Raw genomic sequence first — 20105 nt, forward strand, 5'->3', positions numbered from 1 at the left:
CCATAGATGAAAATCGCAGGGAGTAAGGTCTTGGAGGCCGTAGACGATGAGCAAGATTTTGCTGACCACCTCTTTCAATCCATCTTATAGGAATGGTGTCGTTCAGGTAACGCCGGACCTCCAAGTGGAAATGAGGTGTGGCAACATCTTGCATGAAAATGAAGTCATTTGAATCTTCTTGAAGTTGAATTTTTAAACTTTGAACTTTCCTCTATCCAGTGATGTGCAGAATGTGTTTCTGTCTTATACAGTATGTTTGAAATACATTTTTGAAATCTACTTTTTCATTTTGAATAGCCCTGTATTTTATGATGTTTAAAACTGTAAGTGCAGTTTTCTTGTACTTGAACCCTTGAAATCTGTAAAATTAGAACACAAATTTAATTACAGAAAGAGGATGTGTTAGTAGAGACAGCAGACAGAAGGCTAAACTAGGAGAGAAACAGGAAAGAGGAAAGAGGAAAAGGAGGAAGAACACATGCCATGAGATGCAGCAATGTAACCTTAAGAGACTCAACGCATGCACACTTTGGGTGTGTCGACCAACATTGTCCAGGGCAGCTCTTGGAATTGTCAGGTTGTATTAATGGTGATTTGCCATCATCATTTTTGTATAATGACTCAATAAAAAGTATTTGCTCCCTGTTGATATATGGGGTATAACTGAATAAACAGGAGATGTCTACTAATAGGAGAAGTGTCACACAGTAGCAGATCTGGGTGGCATTTGGATCTCTAGTCCCCATTGCTAGTACATTGCAACTGCTGAGCTGTTTCTCCTTTCAGGACAAGTGAGTTGTGAGGACTCAAATACAAGGGTATTGGTGATGGACATATGTGTGGGTCAACAGAATAAAAGCATCTATATTTTAGGATTGGGTCACCCCAAAACCCTTCCATGGTGAAACATTATTTCATCTGTAGAAGTTCTAGAAGTTCAGACTTACTCTGTCACGTTGCTTCCAGGGTGTATTGTTATATTTACTTTGGTTTCATCAGAGACAATGTGCAAGACAAGGTTAAAAGCGAAAAGAAAAAGTGAAAATAAAATGAACTCAGTATACTAACAGTATTTTTGATTGGCCAGTATTGAAAGAAGAGGGGTGGTGGTATACAGCACCGGTTCTCAAACTTTTGTATTTCGCGTCCCCCCCTTTTCTACCTGGAATAATTCTGGGTGTATAATATTATACCGCTTTTAGTTGTATCGTGAAAATAACCCAATACTCAGTAAATTATAACTCAATTTGGCAATATTGGTTACGCTGCCAATGTGGTGCAGTCGCGGCACATTATCACCTGATCTACTGATATCCGAATGTTTGCGACAGATACCGATACTTCGCAGACTTTCTGGATTGAAAATACGCGACTATAAAAGCAGCAGCAGTGGCGCCGTTTGTCATAGAAACAAACTTGAAATAGAAAAGGAGCTCAGAGTGTCGTATCTCGAATATCAAACCAAACTTGGACAGGCTGTGTACTTTAAAGCAGGCACATATTAATCATTAGATCTATGCCTTAGAAATGTTTTATTTAAATTTTAGTTATAATGCATTCACTGTGATTATATATGCTTGCAAATTTAAATTTGAAATAAAAATATAAAAAATTAATTTTGATGTCTTGTTCATTTATTTGACGCCCAACCCCGCTGGTATACAGTATGCTGGAAATTAGTGGATGTTTCCTTTTGTTTTGGTACAGCTGCGGTTGTTTCCTTGCCTGAAGTTTATTTCTTGTTTATGTTGTCTTTTGTTTTTGTTATTTAATTACAGTTTTTCCTATAATGTTCATTTTTCTTTTTTTGGTTTTGTTTCATCTATGTATTTTTGTTATTTTATGAATTTCTTTACTATTGTTTCTTTACTCTTGTAATGAGAAGAGCTTCAGATCCATTACATCAGGACCAAGTCCAGCAAATTCTTAGCTCTTTGTGTCCATCATAATAAGTCATTTCCTATAATTTCTGGTATCAGTTTGGAATTTAGTGCAATCGCTAATGACCCTAAGCAAATGACCATTTTCTCAACTGACATTTTAGTTATTTGCAGTCTGCTGATCTTTTTTAGATTCATTAATTTGGCCTTGCAGAGAAGGAAGCATTATGTTTTGTCATCCCTGTTACTCTGGACACGGTGGCGCAGTGGGTAGCGCTGCTGCCTCGCAGTTAGGAGACCCGGGCTCGCGTCCTCCCTGTGAGGAGTTTGCATCTTCTCCCTGTGTCTGCGTGGGTTTCCTCTGGATACTCCAGTTTCCTCCCACAGTCCAAAGACATGGCGATTCTAAATTGTCGTGGGTGTGTCCTGCAGTGGGTTGGCACCCTGCCCAGAACTGGTTCCTGCCTTGTGCCCTGTGTTGGCTGGGATTGGCTCCAGCAGACCCCCGTGACGGGTTGGAAAATGGATGGATGGATGTTACTCTGGAGCAGCTGAAGAAGGCTGTGAGATCTATGAATAAAGGCATATCCCCAGGAATTGATGGGAGTCTGTCTGACTTCATTTGAGATTTTTAGGAACAGCTTTTTTTACACCTCTTATAAATGCTGAATGCATGCATCTCCTCTCAGTATTTAAATCCCAGACTCAACACTGCAATTATTTTTTTTTGACATACTAAAACAAGGTAAAGACCCTACCCAGTGTCACAATGTCAGGCCGTTATCATTAATGAATTCAGATGTGAAAGTTTTTGCTAAAGTCTTGGCACACAGCCTTCAGTCTGTTAATGGATCCATCCTGATCAAACTGGCCTTATCTGTTGCCATTTTGTCCTGGATAATTTCAAATGACTGCTTCATATAATCGAGGCAGCTCCCTCCTTTTCTTTCCCTACAGCGTTCTTTACTTTCCCTTAAAACTAAAAAAAGGCATTTGATCAAATTGGCCATTTCTCTGACAGGTCCTGGACAAGATTTAATGTTGAGTTTGTGGGCATGATTAAAAAACATTATAATCCACTCCTTTAGCTGTGCTGCACACAAATTCACACATTATCCTCTCCTTTCCTTATTACAGCCGCTGGCTGAGGCTATTTGTACTTCTAAATTGCTTACGTCAATCTCTCCTCATAATGAGAGCCATTGAATTTCTCTTTATGCTGATGACATACACCTATATTTAGGGAACACTCTTAAGAATATTCTTTGGCAAATCCTTTAAAATTATATCAGGGTATAAAATTATTTGACTGAAATCCTCCTTACTACCACTTAATGGTTCTGGTTATTTGGCAACTATCTGGGTGTCTATCCCCACTATGGGCCAGTTTCAGTATTTGGCCATTGAGCTATCCTCCTCTGGGAATGGTGTTTCTAACTCAAACTTTTGTTGTATCTCTGCAGACATCAAATCCTCACTCCAGTCATGGTTTAATATCTTAATGTCTTTTTAGTCCCATCTGGCCATTAAGAAAATGAATGTTGTTCCAGGATATAACTTTATAAGCTCCATGATTCCTTTACCACCTGCCCTTCTTACTGGTCAGAGGTTTATTGTCTGCTCTTACGGTTTTATCTGGAATGGCAAAAAATCCAGAATGAATTTTGCAGTTTTAATTTAAGGTGGGTGTGATGCAGGTGTCTCACTTCCTGCTTTAGAATTGTACTTATGTGTTGGGGCTGGTTAGTCCCTTCAATGCTCTGATGCTTAGTTTCCCATCAAGTCTGAAGTTGCATTCCTTGATAAATTGTATTTGATTTTTGAGTATCTGTATGTGGGGTAGCCTGGAAATGAAACAATGACCTTTATACCATCACAAGTGTGATGTTACGTGTCATGTACCTCATGTATGACTTTCCACTGTGACATGTGAGCAACTGGTCCACAAAAAGGAAGTGCCCAAGAAAAAAAAAAAATGACACCAGAAAATGAAATATTTGCGACCCTTTCAAAACAAATTAAGCAAAAAATAAAATCAGAAATTGACTCTAAACTATATTTGTACTCATAGATCAGTTGATAAAATGGGAAAAAATGGAAAACTAAACCCTATTTATAAGAGCGTTAAAGAGTAGATTTACTCCCTCTAAGTGCTCACGCGGAGTTACAGAGATCCTTAGCTCCCTCAACATGTTTTTTTCATGGTAATGCTGCAGCAGTGCTTTTGCTTGAAAAGCACATTTATTTCTTCATTATGGTTCTTCTGGTGAAGTCCTGAAGAGCAGATTTTCTCCCACTTTATTCCTATGAGTGGCTGAGAGTTATTTTAGCCATTCATTTTGCTTTTGGTAAAGCTGTGATAAAAATTCTACTTCACTCCTTCACTTTGTGGTGCTTTGATTTCTCACGTTATTTCTACTGAAGCCATTCTGAAAATGAGCATAAATTCTTCACTTTTCCTTTGCTCAAGCAGCACTGCAAATTTACTGACTCAAAGGGCTTTTGATTCGGCCTTTATCAAATTTACTCCTTCTCTTTTGTCAGGATCCTGTTAAGTTTAGGGTTTGTTTGGACTGGAATATCTTCTTGTTTCTTTCTCCTACCCAAAACATGTGCTAACTTTCAGTTTGTGTTTTTCATTTAGGGAGCACTGGCTACAGCAAGAGAAAAGGACTTGAGGATGGGATCGGTGGGAGTGGAGAGCCGAAAGAGGGGCACACCGGTCCTCACCCCAGAGGGGAACGTCGTCATGAGCTTCAGCTTTGAGAGCTACCAGCTGGAGGAGGAGGACAGCCAAGTTAAAGACATCCCTGACAAGGGTGTTCTTGCATTCACGGAACCGAGTATGTCATTATTTATTACAAGTAGATATTTGTGCACAATATTTTCAATTGCATCTCTTTTATAGCTCATTCTCAGTTTTTCCCTTGTGTGATAGGGCCTAATGATCCTTCCATATCTTTCATTCAGGTTGGAGTCCAGTGATTTTATAATATACTCGTGAAAACAACAGTATGGAGATGTGTAGAAGTGATGAAATAAATAGCATTGCTGCATTGAGCAAAAGTCTGAATTTCATGTTATGCAAATACTCAATTACTGTTTATCATCTGCCCTCATTTGTGTTTATTTAACCCAGATATGGTTTTACCTGGATGGAGGGAGACACCATAAAATTCTGGCTAGTAGAGAAAAAAAAAACTTTAATACTTGAGAATTTATTAGCAAAAATCAGTAAAGAGCATAAATAGTAAAAATAGAACAAAAAACAACAACAACTATTTGCCTAAAAGGTATATCTAGTTGAACAAGTCCCTTGGCACAATCACAAGGCAAATCAACGGACAAGCAAGAAATATACAATACACTAGAAATGACAAGAAAAGCAATACTCACAAATAACTCCTACAACATTTAGTGATCCGCTGCTGGACGACCCTGTCTGACCTCAATATAAAGGCAGGTGGAGGAGGATCCAGCCGTAGTGGTATCAGGGTGGCCCCGCCTCCCGGAGGTTCCACCCACAAAACACAAGAAATGGCTGAACATATAAAGACATAGAACATAAATAATCAACAGACCAAACAGAACTAACACAAAAACATAAGAGGCGATAATTCAGAATTAACCAGAATAACAACCAAACAGAAAATACACATAAGCCAGGTACTTTAATAAATGTAATAATTAGGCATATGTATCTTATGCAATCTCCATATTATGTTGTTTTTTTTTAAAGTATATAAACACACAGTTCCGGTGGGTTGGTACCCTGCCTGGGATTGGTTCCTGCCTTGTGCCCTGTGTTGGCTGGGATTGGCTCCTGCGGACCCCCGTGACCCTGTGTTCGGATTCAGCGGGTTGAAAAATGGATGGATGGATATACATACAGTATAAAATCGATACAAATATATTTGGGATAAGTTGTTCTGTTGTTTAATAGTCAGGGGTTTGTGGGGGAAAACTAGTATTTCAATTCATATATCTACAAAAATACAGTTTCTATCTATCTATCTATCTATCTATCTATCTATCTATCTATCTATCTATCTATCTATCTATCTGTCTATCTTGGGGGTATTGCAGCACCCCAAACCTTAGACACCACCACACAAACACAAGTCCCAGGTTCAAATATAAGATTTATTATTATCAATTACCCTACAAAAAGCTTCTCTAACACTTATCAAGACAAATCCACACTCTTTCTTCTTCTCTTGCTTCTTCTACTCCACTCCTCACAGATGAGCTTTGTCCACTTCCACCGAACTCCAGCTTGTCTAGATGAACGTTAAATGTCTCCTTTTATTTATGCGAGTCAATCAGAAGTCCTCAAAACCAAGGAGCACAGCTCCTAGTAGTACCTCCTGGTGGCACCCAGGAACAATTCACAAGGCTGCTTTACTGTGTACTACAACACCCAGCATGCCCTGCAGGAGTCTACTGGTGTACCCGACTCAAGAATTGCTGCCACCTATCAGTTTGGGGGAGCAAGTAGCTTGAACAATTCAGCTTCCCCATCCTTCTCCTAGCTGGCCTCCTGGCCGGGTAATGCTCCTCCATCTAATCCTGCCCGGATGGCAACATACCCACTCTTCAGATGGCATCCTATGCCCAGATCCTCCCAGAAACCAATCTATCTATCTATCTATCTATCTATCTATCTATCTATCTATCTATCTATCTATCTATCTATCTATCTATCTATCTATCTATCTATCTATCTATCTATCTATCTATCTATCTATCTATCCATCTCATATAACACCTTTCATCTTTGCTGTTATCTGTGCTGTTGTCATATTGTCATTGTGAATGTGTAAGCGCTTTCAGCCTGCACTCAGTGCAGATAGCTATGCAGGAATAAATGGCTTTTATTATGTATATATGCAGCCTAATGGAAGCCTGTGCACTGCAGACACAGTCACTCTGACCGATTTAGAATCACTTAACAACATCTGAGCACTCTTTGGACTGTGGGTAGAAAGTGGAATATCCAGATGAAACCTTACAGAACAGAGGGACAACATGTTTTCACAAATAATGCACCCCAACTAGAAATTGAACGAGGGAGGGTTTCAAGAAATATGGACAGCAGCACAACTTGCTACATTACCATTTCTTGGATTGCTTTGTATTTTATTCTTACTTTTGTTATAAATTTCTTTATAAAATACTGATGGAATGGTCTGTGCCCCTAATTCTTGTCACACTGCACTCAAAACATCAGCCTTGTGGATGGCAAGTCCACCTGGCTGGCTCTGTGTGGCATTCACTAAACTGCCTGCAGAAATGGGCACAGCCATAGGAAGACAGGGGCGAAGGGGGTGCTACACTCCACATTAAAGGACACAAAGCCCTAAGCTTGTGATAAGAAAAGTTATAAAGATGTTTGAAGCTATTGAAGTGATTTAGAACTACCTGCAATTTATTTTAATTAAAAGGCAGAATGAGGGGCAGGCAATTGCCTTTTTCGATAAATTCAATGAGAGGATGTATACTTTTGAACAACAGCCAGTCACGACTCTCTGTTGGCAACAGAGAACTAAAGTAGAGATGCCTTGTCTCATCCTGGACCTGCTAATACAGCTAACGGCCAGAAATAGATTTCAGTTTTTCTTGTCTTACTGATAATGCTAGTCACCAGTATTTCCAATATTCAATCCATTTCAGAGTCGGAGAGACCAGAGCCTTCCCTGGCAGCAGCATGTGGGCACAGTGGGTAGCACTGGTATAGCACAGGTCCAGTATCCTGAGTTCAGATCCTATTCCAGCTGATTGTTCAGGTGGAGTCTGCTTGTTAGTCGTGTGTTTTTCTTCTGGATATTTCACGTTAGGTTACTTGATGATCCCAAATTGACCCCGTGTGTGTGAGTGGGCCCTGGAAAGGACTGGTGCTCTGACTAAAGTTGTTTCCTGCTTTGTGCCCAAAGATGCTGTGATACACTCAGACACTGACTTTGATCAAATATGCTTGAGAATGTAGTGTTATTTTTTAAAAGTTGCTATTTTTGTTTACTTAACCTTGTAGTGGAGTTGTGATTTCGTAACCAGTTTCTTCCTACTAAGTTAACACTCTGAATCCATGCCCTGTGATAAACTGACACCTATCCTCAGGCTTGAGTCTCTGCTTTGACTGATGCTGCTGGCATAGGATACGGCTCCACGAACTGGATAAAACGGGCACTTGTGTGGCACTGTGTGTTTATAATTAATGTACATGATGCTTACAGGTCCTCAATTAATTACATGGAATGTCTTCACAAATTCACTTTCGTCCGGAATTGTGTCCAAGTGTGCCTGTCCAAAGCAAGATTTCACTTGTTGATATCTATCATGGCAGTGCTCTTTGTTGATTGTTCTTTCTCGGGGTCCTCCCCATAGATGAGTTTGACTTTCACTGCCTATGAAGCCCATGTCACATCACATGACTTTAACAGTCACAGACTTCATTTACATAATCTTTGAGAGTTGGGGGGTGGTTGTGTTGCCCTCCCAATGACCCTCTACAGTCGTGTACTGTGGCATCCCCAGTGACTCAGTCCAACTAGTCTGACTCACCTTGACAAAATACAGCAGGTGTCATTTTGCCTTTATAGTCGTAGGGGTGGGCGCTGCATGTGTGGAAGCTAACAAACAATGCATTGCTCAGCTGAAAGTACAATGCACATAATGCAGCAATGAGGAAAAAGCAATGCTTTTTGACCTTGCAAACAGAAGAGCGGCTCATGTGTTTTTTTGTGTGGCGTTTTATACACTATGATGGAATGGAAAAAAAAAATGGCAAAGGCGGCAGCTGAACTCGTCGTACCTGTAAACCCTTTGTGTGGGAACCAGCTCTGTCAGGCAGAACTTTGGAAATGTGGAGTTGTACTGGAAAGTCACCACACAGTTGCATAATTTGATGACCCTAGAGATAACTAGACGTATAGCTTGACTCAGGTGACGTGATCCACCACTGCAGTCAAGTTCGACCTCCATGACTAGAAGTAGTGTAATGTGACATTGGCTTAACGCATCATAATCATGTGTTCAGAATAGTTTAGGGGAAAGCAGTTGTCTGCAGTAAAAGCAACCTTAATGATAAATATAGGCCATTGTGAGATTAACCAGTGCAATGGCTTTCTCAAACTAGGAAAAGATACTAAAACAATAACATAAATTTGAGAATAAGAGGAGACTATTCAGTCCATCAAGCTTGTTTGTTCAGCTAATAGCTAAGCTGTCCCAGTATCTCATCCAGATCCTTCTCAAAGGTTATCAAGGTTTCTTCTTCAACACCATATCTTAGTAGTGTGGCACGCGGATGGGGGTGGTGCCCAGTCGCCTTCTCTAGACCACGCGGGGACGATCACCCTGGTGGCTGTGGGGACCACGGGTACAGAGGTTTGAAGCTCAGCCCTGTAGGGGCCCATGGTCACCACCAGGAGTCGCCCCGATGCCTACGGAGCCCTGGACCTCAGCACTTCCGCCACAACCGGAAGTGCTGGGGTGAAGAGGATCAGGGACACCTGGAGTGCTTCCGGGTGCAGAGCCGATACTTCCGCCACACTGGAAAGTGCCAATGGAAGATTGTCGGGAGGCACCTGGAGCACATCCGGGTGATTATGAAAGGGGTCGCCTCTCTCCATTCGATGGCTGGAGTTGGGTGGAAGAGGATGGGGCTCGGAGGAGAGGAATGAAGGCTACAAAGAAAGGCATTGTGTAAGGGCCTGGACTTGTGGGTGATTGGTGCTGTGGCACTGGGTTTGTGCGTGTTCGTCAGTGTAAATATTCTGTAAATAAACGTGTGGTGTGCATAAAACAATGTCTGCCTGTCTGTGTCTGGGCTGCTTACCACATTAGTTTGTTCCAGATTCCCATAACTTTTTGCACAAAGAAGTGCTTCCTGGCTTCAGTTTTAATCTCCGCTGGTGTCCTAATGCACGTGATTCACTGTTTAGCTGAAATAATTCTGCTAGATCGACTTTATCAACACTTTTGAGAATTTTAAAGGCTTGCATTTGGTCCCCAAGGAGTTTCCCCTGCTCGAGACTAAACAGGTTTAATTCTATTACAGTTGGACGCGTCCTGAAATCCTGGGATGCATTTGGCTGCTCACCTCTGCACAGCTTTAAGTGCTGCTATGTCTTTCTTGTGCTGTGGTGACCACAACTGCACACAATACTCAAGATGCGGTTTCACTAGTCTGAGCATAATGTCTCTTAATTTATATTCAACTGTTTTTACAATATAACCTAACATTTTATTTGTCTTTTTAATTGTTTCTTCACATTGCTTAGACATTGAGAATGTTATGTCAACATAAACCCTAAATGCTTTTCAGAGGTTTCATCTTTTAAAACAGAGTCTACCATCATGTGCTTATAAGTGATGTTCCTGCTGCCAATGTGCTCTTTTTTGCATTAAATTGCATATTCCAAGGGTTTTCAAGTTCTAACACTTGTCCAGGTCTTTTGTTTTTCCTCCCTCCTCAGAGTCTGACATTCCTCCAATTTTAGGATCACCTGAGAATTTCACAAGTTTTCTAATTACACCAAAATTAATGTAATTAATATAAATCAGGAAAAGTAATGGCCCACAGACAGATCCCTGAGGGACTCCACCGGTGACCTCATTCCTCTCACTCCTCATTCTCCTTTTAACTCAACTCCTTGTCTCCTGCCAGTTAACCAACTTGAGATCCTGTTTTGTAGGTTACCTCTCATGCCAATGGCCTCTAGTTTCAAAATCAATCTTTGCTGTTGTGTCAAAGGCTTTTTGAAAGTCTAAGCAAATGATGTCATATACTTTGCTTTTGTCAGCTACTGTAGTAGCTTTCTCAAAAATATCTAAAAGTTTCATTTGGCAACATCTTCCTGCCATAAACTTAAGCTGGCTGTTATTTAGTATGTTACTTTCTTATAGATACGTTTCTCATTTATATCTTATTATACTTTCCATAATTTTGCATGGCACAGAAGGAAGACTTACAGGTTTGTAATTACCAGGATCCATTTTGTCTCCCTTCTTGAAGACTGGACTCAAGTTTGCAACTTTCCCGTACTCAGGTTATTTACCTTTTTTAAGCGACTACTCAAATATGTCTAGTAAGGGTGGCAGAACCCAGGGGTGTCCAGCTCCCCAAACACCCAATACACCAGATCCAGAGGCACAAGCTGGAGAGCTCTGTTTCCCTGCACAACACCACACCAAATAGCACAAATAGGCAGTTCTTTCTTCCTCTTCAGTCTTTCTGCCTCCACTGACAAGCTTCGTCTTCTCTGTTGCGGCTCTGGCACGTTTTGTGAGGTAGCTGGCTCCTTTTTAAGCCTCAACCCGGGAGAACTCCAGGACGCTCGTTAGGGAGGTTAGGAGTTACTCCAGCCAATGTAGGGCTCTGCAGCTCCCGCCACTCCCACTGGTGGCATCCCTGGAACCCAACAGGGCTGAACAGACTAATACCAAGTCTCCTATATCCCTGTGGGACTCAGAGAAGCCGTTACACCTCAGTGGGGCTGCCAAATAATGGTTTGGGGGAGACAGCATCCTTCAAAAGCCATCTCCCCCCATCCTTCCCTTAAGGAAGCGTCCAGATCGAGTAAAGGTGCCTGGCCACTATCTGTCAAAGGGATAATAAGTGAAGCTTTTCATTTCTTTCAGTCCAAAAACATGGGAGCTAAGTCCTCAGGTGAAGTTTCTGCTTTATTGATCCTCATACACCCTCGTTCTCAAAGCTCTGTGTATTGATTTCAATCATGGGTGCAAGTGGCTAAAATGAGATTACTATACACGACTACTGGGGTCACCCTCTGCCTTACACTGTGAGGCCTTTCCCAAGGGTGGAGACACAGCATCATAAATGCTGCTTTTCTGAAGTGAGCAGAGCCTGCTGAATGGATTAGAATATTTGATGAGGATGCACACCCCAAGTATCTTCAGCAGAAATTGTCTCAAGCATGACTCGCTTGGAGAAGATCTATGACATGATGGAATGATTAGACAACATTCTTATACCCACTTATACTCATTTAATAATAATAATAATAATAATAATAATAACAATAATTCATTACATTTATATAGTGCTTTTCAAGGTACTCAAAGAGCTTTACACAGTGAGTGAGGAGCCACTTCAGCCACCACTAATTTAAAGCATCCACCTGAATGATGAGACGGCAGCCCTTTTTGAGCCAGTACGCTCACCACACATTAGCTGTTAGGGTGGTGAAGGGGTGAGAGATAGTTAGCCAGTTAGAGTCAGGGGATGATTAGGGTCCAGAATGTCAGGGCCATAGTGGACAATTTAGCCAGAACATCTGGAAACACTTTGCTCTTTACGAATGATGCCCAGGGATCTTTAATGACCACAGAGAGTCAGGACCTTGGTTTTATGCCTCATCTGAAGGATGGCATTATTTTTGAAGCACAGTGTCTCCATCACTGCACTGGGGCATTGAAATCCACACTCAAGCCACAGGGTAAGCGCGCCTTGTGGGCTTCACCAACACCTCTTCTAGCAGCAACCCAAGCTTTTTCTGGTAGGTCTCCCATTCAAGTTCTTAGCTTAGCTTCAGGTGGATGACCTGTTTTGAAGTGCATGTGGTATGTCTGCTGTAAATTAGGGTTTCTATGACAGAAACAGCCCTGGACAGTCCAATGGTCAATCATAAAATCTGCTTTTGTAAGTAGCCAAATTAATACTGGGTCAATAATAACCAACTAACCTAACCAGCATGTGTGTTTGAGATATGGGAGAGAAATTGGAACAGCAGGAGTAAATCCCACAAAGACTATAAGAATATTCCAGCGCCACAAAGACATTCCAGAGAAGCAGCACAGTTCCCACTGCACCACTATGCCAACTTCTCCAGGAATGATTCCTTCTTTATAGTGGCATAAAAATGTCTGGGAATACTCCCTGAGGAGATGAAGTCTGTTTCTCAGGATAGGGTGAACTGGTCCAACCTGCTAGGTGTGTTGTCACCACTCCCCTCATCAAGTCATGTGAAAGAGAGTGAAGTGACAAACACTGACATTCTGCATGGTCAGACACCTTCTTCCACTCATTACGAGGCTCAAAGCCATGTGGACTTTAAACATGTACCATGACAGGGATTACCTGGCAATTCAAGTGAGCCTGGACTACATCCATTAAGAGGCCCTCAAGAGAGACACGATGGTGCATCTAAATGCTCACGCTCCACTCTGCACTTCTTTGATGTTTAATTTGTAAATCCTCCTAACTTTCCATTCTCTTTTTTGCTAGCATTTGAAGACCCTGAACCTGAGGACCGTTACCATGGGATTTATTTTGCAATGCTTCTGGCTGGAGTGGGTTTCCTGCTGCCTTACAACAGCTTCATTACGGATGTCGATTATTTGCATAACAAATTTGAAGGTAAAGTTCATCTCCTTAGCGAGTCTGTGCTGCCACAGGAGACTATTTTCATTATCATAATCACATGTATTATTTATAAGGCGACTGCTCAGTGAGATTTAGGTTGTAGGTAAAAAATTATAGTGCCTTTCACGGAGAGTACTATGCTACTATAACTGGATTTAAGCATTTTACACGGGATAACACAAGGATGGAATGTGGGTCCACAAAAGGTGAGTAAAGCCCACAGTGCAGGTCTGTGGTGCCAGTCTTGGTGATATCACCTCTGATGTACTTTCCTTTAACAATGTTCTTCAAGCCAGCATCACACAGCTGTTGGCTGTTAGGACCCTTCACTCCTTACCCTTAAAGCCATGCTTTTCAGCCTTGGCCCTAGGGACCCTGTATGTCTTCAGGTTTTTGTTCCCCTAGTTTTACAGTCACTTATTCATTTCCTTCAAACTGATCTCATTGAATTAGCTGGTTGTTTTTTTCTCTTCTCTTAGACGACTTTCACAGCAGTGTTGTTATGTTTCAGTCTCGGCTTATCCCCTGACTTATGTTATTGTTCGTGTGTTTATTGTAATTATGCAATTTTTTAGAATATATATAATTATTATTTAGCATGTATATATTAGTGTTTTGCCTCACAGTTAGGAGACCCAGGTTCGCTTCCCGGGTCCTTCCAGCGTGGAGTTTGCATGTTCTCCCCGTGTCTGTGTGGGTTTCCTCCCTCAGTCCAAAGACATGCAGGTTAAGCGCTTTGGCAATTCTAAATTGTCCCTAGTGTGTGCGTGTGTGTGTGTGCACACCCTGCGGTGGGCTGGTGCCCTGCCTGGGGTTTGTTTCCTGCCTTGCGCCCTGTGTTGGCTGGGATTGGCTCCAGCAGACCCCCGTGACCCTGTGGTTGGGATATAGCAGGTTGGATAATGGATGGATGAATATTAGTGGTTTTATGTTCTTTGCTTCAATTCCATGTGTTTTGTCAGTGGAACTTTCAAGAGGTGGTACCACCCTGATGTCACTGCTGCTGGGACCCTCCTTCATCCTTTCTACTGAAAAGAGACGGTGACAACAGTGGTTCTCTGATTATCTTTCCAAGAGTGAATTTTGCATTGTATTTTCTAGTCTATGGATTTTTTGCTTCTGGTTTTCAAGATTTTGTCTTGTGAATTCAGATAGGACCTGTTTTTTTACTAAGCAAATCCTTTTCCCCATATTTTGCCCTTTTCCATTTTTCGTTCGTCTTTTGTGAATTAGAAAACAAATCCCTGCCTGTATGCTTGTCACTCAAGGTGCTGATGGTTCCTCTCCCTTGAAAAGCATTTTTGGGTAGTTTGAAAGCCAGTTCCCCATTTTGGGCCTGTGTAGCCCAAAACTTGCCCAAAGAGTTTGGTGTCAGGCTGCCTGCCGTGAGGCTGAGTTTGTTGTGGGTGTTTTTGAGGCTTCACAACCATTTTCCCATCTTGTGTGCACCTATTGACTTTTACATTTATATGCCTTTCAGAAATGTTTGTATTTCTTTGCTATAATTTTAAATACTTAAATAGTGTTGTTAATTTCCGATTAATTTGCTTTTATTCTGTGTGGTTTGCTCTCTTAATTGAATCCTAATAACGACAATTAACAAGGAGCAGAGCAGAGCAGGGCAAACAACACTGAATGATGAATTACTGCAGCTACTTCAACGTCAGACCCCACTAATGTGCTAACACTGGTCAACAAGAATTTTGCTATTGGGATTCTTTCACCTGTACTTTAACAAATTTCACTTGGTGATTCCGGATCTGAAAACCATTTTTGTCCAGCACATCCCATTGTTTAGTTTAGATGTTTGAGGTCTTGGGCAACTAGGGTGACTGGACAGTAAAGGCGATGCATTTCAGCATTTAAGAAATAAGTTTGGTCTCGAGAAAAGTAAAGTCAAAATGAAGGAAGATGTTTTTGTTGGCCCTGAAATCCGTGAACTGATGCTTGACAATGAGTTCTAAAGGAAACTGAAGCCATCTGAATCAGCGCCCTCATTCGTGCAGGTTGTCCAGAATTTTCTTGATAGTCACAGAGCAGAGAATTATGCTGAGCTTGTGGAGAATATGCTGAAAGTATATAAGCTTACGGGAGCCAGAATGTCACTGAAGACGCATTTTTACATTCGCATCTCGACTTTTTTCCACCAAATCTAAGCAATGTCAGAGATGAGCACGGGGAAAGATTTCATCAAGCTACAAAGGTGATGGAAAACCGATATCAGGGAAAATTTACTCATGATGGGTGACTACTGTTGGTTCATGCAAAGAGAGACGGATTTGCAGTACAAGCGCAAAAGCAATTGCCTCAGGCAATTTTGAGCACGCTGACCTCGCTTTTATATTGCAGTAAATTGACATAAGCATGTTTTAAAGTGTCTCTGTTATCGTCTTCTGGTTTGATTTCAGAATAAACACATTTAAACATTTTTGGTGAGACAGAATTTAAACTGTAGACATCGTTTTGATATATTATATTGATATTCAAAAGTGTCTAAACAGCAATGATGTGTATCTGAAAAATCTGATGTGTTAGCTTAATTCTGATTTCATATATGATTTATTGGATGCTCCAGAAACCTTTATACAGTTGCTTTGGTGAAGCCATAAACATTTCTCATTCTGGGGAATTCTGGGTACTATCTATTGTGTCTGTGCTCAAACTGTGGTTGAAAGTAGACCAATAAAAAGTAAAAATGCTGAAGTGGAAGATCAGAAAAAACAAGCATTAAAGCCAAGACACAAGACAAAAATCATGGTCTAGAATTCAGAACAAAGAGTAAGAAAAGAATCTTTTTAGAGAAGTGTTTTGAAAAAGGGTTTGGAATCTGCAACTCAGATATGGAAGTAAATTCCAGAATAAGCTTTTATGCTGTTGCGTTGTTACCTGAAAGTCACAACCTCCAAGGACGTGGCCCTAGCAATGCGCCAAGTGGTTCTAATTATGGGAACCAAATAAAAGTTCCTGAAAAATTCAAAATGGCGAAGAAAACAGTCCAGAAAATTTGAAAACTCTTAAGTGATTAGAATTTCTAAAAATAATTCATATTTGGGAGCCTCAAAACTCTCTAAAATGAGTCTTAGATCTCAGGAATCAGTGGGAACAAATTTAGAAAAAATAGAAACAGAAACCAAACCTTAACACTTTTGTAATGGAAACTACCAGCACAATTACTCTACAATGCCGGCGCCCGTAACAAAACAAAGATGGTATTGCAGTATATTGCTAAAAAATGGCAACTTTTTCATAATGCCTAAGGAAAAAAATGTCAACTTTTTCATAATGCCTAAGGAAAAAAAACAAAGGCCATTTAGAGAATTCTTCAGTTCCAAAGTCATTAAACAGATGCATGCTTTATTATTTTTCTTTTGCGGAAACCCATAGAATATTAATTAATACAGCTGATCATAAAAATATGTTTAGGATTGTTGAAATCAATGTTGTTTTTTCTCACTCATGGTATATGCAGTATTTATTTTCCCAAAATCAAAAATGTCCGAGAAAAAATCTCACGTTACTTGTGTCATATAATCCACATGTCAAGTCATTCAATTGAATGCATATGACTTGGAAAATGTATGCCTTTTACTGCTAAAATATTGTTTCATAAATCACTCTAGAAAATGAAAGTAGTGCACACACAGGAAGCCTTTACACACAGGACTGTGCTTTTGAACTGAAGACAGGACTCTTGACTAATGAATGAGGAGGAGAGGAAGGTCTTCAACTCCAAAGTGCAATCCCATGTGAAGGGGTTTTCTGTTTATACACTACTTTCATTTTAAGGCAGTATTTATTTAATAATAATTTACCAAAAATGCATCCATTTTGCATGTTTACAACTGGATGATTTGACATAATGATGATACGCCCCAAGTAACACAAGTTTTTTTCATGGACGTTTTCGATATTTCTTGCTGTTGTCCAGCATTGGTCACCATTGGGTCCTCTTCTATCAGAATCTTTGTAATGCCTGTTCTCCACAAAAAACTTGTGATTGAACATTTTCTTGGCCATCACTACAAACTTCATAGGATAAGTAACAAATAAAAAAATATTTTGAGTGGATTACTCATGTAATGTTTTCCATGACAATGAAAATATAAATTTGGCTTTTAAATCAAAACAGACAGTGCCAGGCCTGGGGTTAGTGGAGCTTTGTAATGTGTTTGCTTGTTTCTTTCTCTGCAGGTTCCTCCATTGTGTTTGACATGAGCCTGACCTATATTCTGGTGGCACTGGTTGCTGTCATTCTGAACAATGTTTTGGTTGAAAGGCTGAGCCTTCACACTCGAATTACTGTTGGTGAGTAAGAATGATAGACCTGCAGTGAGGAGGAGCTCATCTTGTAACGTGACACCATGTGGAGCTCAATCAGTGATGAGTGCATTTACTGGATTTTTAGAATAAAAAGAACAATACAACTCCATGTCATGTGACTGGCAGCTGGCACCATATTGGCTTTGACAGTATCCAGACAAGCCTATTTATTTAAAGTAAGAGGGCATCCACTCTTTTGCCTTTACTCTCTCCTCAGGGAGAAATGTGGCAGTTTTTTGCTACCCGCTAAAGAAGTCTGTGCTGTTGGATGGGAGCCACCTTCCTTCTCTATGGTGCCTGTATTTGCTGCAGTGTCTAAACAAGTGTTTACAGCATTCGACTTCGAGGGAGGGAGTGAGGAGGCTGGTCTAGAGATGGAGATGAGCAGGCTGATTAACACATTTGCATAATGCCTAGGCAGGCTGGCACAAGTGGCACATCAAGGGGCAGCCTACTGACTCAGCTGCAGTGTTTCTTTTTTGTTTTTTTTATTCTGAGGCACTGCCTCCTTTGCTAGTGTTGTGTTTAGCATGGTTTACTTCCAGCTTCAGAAACCTGGGTTCAAATTCCAGCTCGGGCATGGTATTTGTGGAATTTTAGGTTTCCTCTCCCAACCCAGAGATTGTGTGCTTGGCTTAACTGGGGATTCTACATTGACCTCTAGCTAGTGATTATAAACTGCCTTTCACATCTATCTATCTATCTATCTATCTATCTATCTATCTATCTATCTATCTATCTATCTATCTATCTATCTATCTATCTATCTATCTATCTATCTTATAGTGACTTTCTTAATTCGTATCTATCTATCTATCTATCTATCTTATAGTGACTTTCTTAATTCTTATCTATCTATCTATCTATCTATCTATCTATCTATCTATCTATCTATCTATCTATCTATCTATCTATCCATCTATCTATCTATCTATCTATCTATCTATCTATCTATCTATCTTATAGTGACTTTCTTAATTCTTATCTATCTATCTATCTATCTATCTATCTATCTATCTATCTATCTATCTATCTATCTACAGTGTCTTTCATCATGAAGAGTTAAACTTCATGGCTTTGTGGGTGTTTAACAGTGAAGGAAGTCAAAGAAGCCCTTCTGTAGTAGGGTTACAATCTTCTGGTGTTTGTATGCCGTTGTGAACAACCTGGCATCTGCCAATTCCTCTTGCAGGGGGGCCATCGAAACGGCAAGTTGCTGTGCAATCACAGTTTCATCTGGAAAGTCTGCTTAGTGTAATTAATCCTTATTTGGCTGAAAATCTTGGTGACAACCGTGAAACAGCTGTGCAGTAGCTTCCACGGGGAAAGCAGTAGAGCAGGATTACTCATTTTCCCGCTTGACGGGCTGCGTTAAAGGAAAGACGCTTACTATAGTACAGAGGAAAACATAGCCTGAGTGTATATGACAGACTTCTGATGCTCTTTTCTGTTTCTTTCCCTCAGGTTATCTCTTCGCCCTTGGACCCTTACTGTTTGTGAGTGTCTGTGATGTCTGGCTGGAGCAGTTCCCAAAGCAGCAGGCCTATGTAATCAATCTGGTGGCAGTGGGAGTTGTGGCTTTCGGGTGCACTGGTACTGTATACAATGGAATAACATCATTACCATCAGTCTGGGATACAGAAGGGGGGGGGCGGGGGTCTTCATTTGAGCCAACTGAATAATACAAATAATAATTGAGAGGGTCATGCATTGCAAGTCCTGGATGTCTTATGATAATGTAGTGATTTTTTTAAATTTTACATTACTGTTTCATTAAGAAGATGTTAATGCAGATGTTAGTGCAAACTACAGTATGTGGGGAGCCATCTGAAAGATATGAGTGTCCTTTGTTGACCACTGGAGCACATACAGCCACCCTAACCCCGTCACAGACAGGCAGGACACTAATTGCCACACTGCACACCTTTATTTATGGGTGGGTAAACACTTTATTTGCACCTCACAAGAGCACAATGTCCACAAGACAAAAGCACAGTTTCTTTGTTTGTTTGCTTGTTTGTTTCTTTTCTCTGCCTCCACCCCTCTTCCAGCAAGCTTCATCCACTTCCTTCTGACTCTGGCTCTTCGAATGAAGTGAGGCGGCTCCTGTTACTCATCTCCTGGGAGTGTTCCAGGTGGCTCATCAGTATTACCTGGAATCACTCCCAGGTATAGAGCAACTCCCCCTGGTGGCCCCCACGGAACCCAACAGGGCTGTACCAAACTCCAAGTCCCAGCATGCCCTGCGGGAATCCGTGGTGTCACAGCCGCCCAGGAGAGTTGCCCTCTAGCATCCCAGGGGAGGTAGTGCCTCGCAGATGCATCCTCCTCCCAGTCCTCCAGACAGTTGGAATCCCAGCCGGGTAAACCCCGAGGCCTCCCGTCTCATCCGTTAATTGCGCCAATCTAAATTCCTGACTGTGTGCGAGTGACTCCCCATTCATTTATTCCTGCCTTGCAACCAATACTGCTGGCACCTGCAACCATGACACTGGATGGGTTAACCTTAGAAGTTAGCA

General features: G+C 41.0%; 1 protein-coding gene across 2 annotated transcripts in view; it reads left to right on the forward strand.

Annotated features, from left to right (window-relative positions):
* slc29a4 (solute carrier family 29 member 4) overlaps nucleotides 1-20105 on the forward strand; it is a 106283-nt gene that overhangs the window by 47571 nt on the left and 38607 nt on the right. For both annotated transcript variants that reach the window (XM_039774638.1, XM_039774639.1), the window contains exons 2-5: nucleotides 4525-4723; nucleotides 13129-13260; nucleotides 17458-17571; nucleotides 19051-19179. In XM_039774638.1, coding sequence (XP_039630572.1) covers nucleotides 4561-4723; nucleotides 13129-13260; nucleotides 17458-17571; nucleotides 19051-19179 — 538 coding nt within the window. In that variant the 5' untranslated portion in view covers nucleotides 4525-4560. The remainder of the gene's footprint in view (nucleotides 1-4524; nucleotides 4724-13128; nucleotides 13261-17457; nucleotides 17572-19050; nucleotides 19180-20105) is intronic.

The sequence above is a fragment of the Polypterus senegalus genome, chromosome 13 (assembly GCF_016835505.1).
Source record: "Polypterus senegalus isolate Bchr_013 chromosome 13, ASM1683550v1, whole genome shotgun sequence".
NCBI lineage: Eukaryota > Metazoa > Chordata > Cladistia > Polypteriformes > Polypteridae > Polypterus > Polypterus senegalus.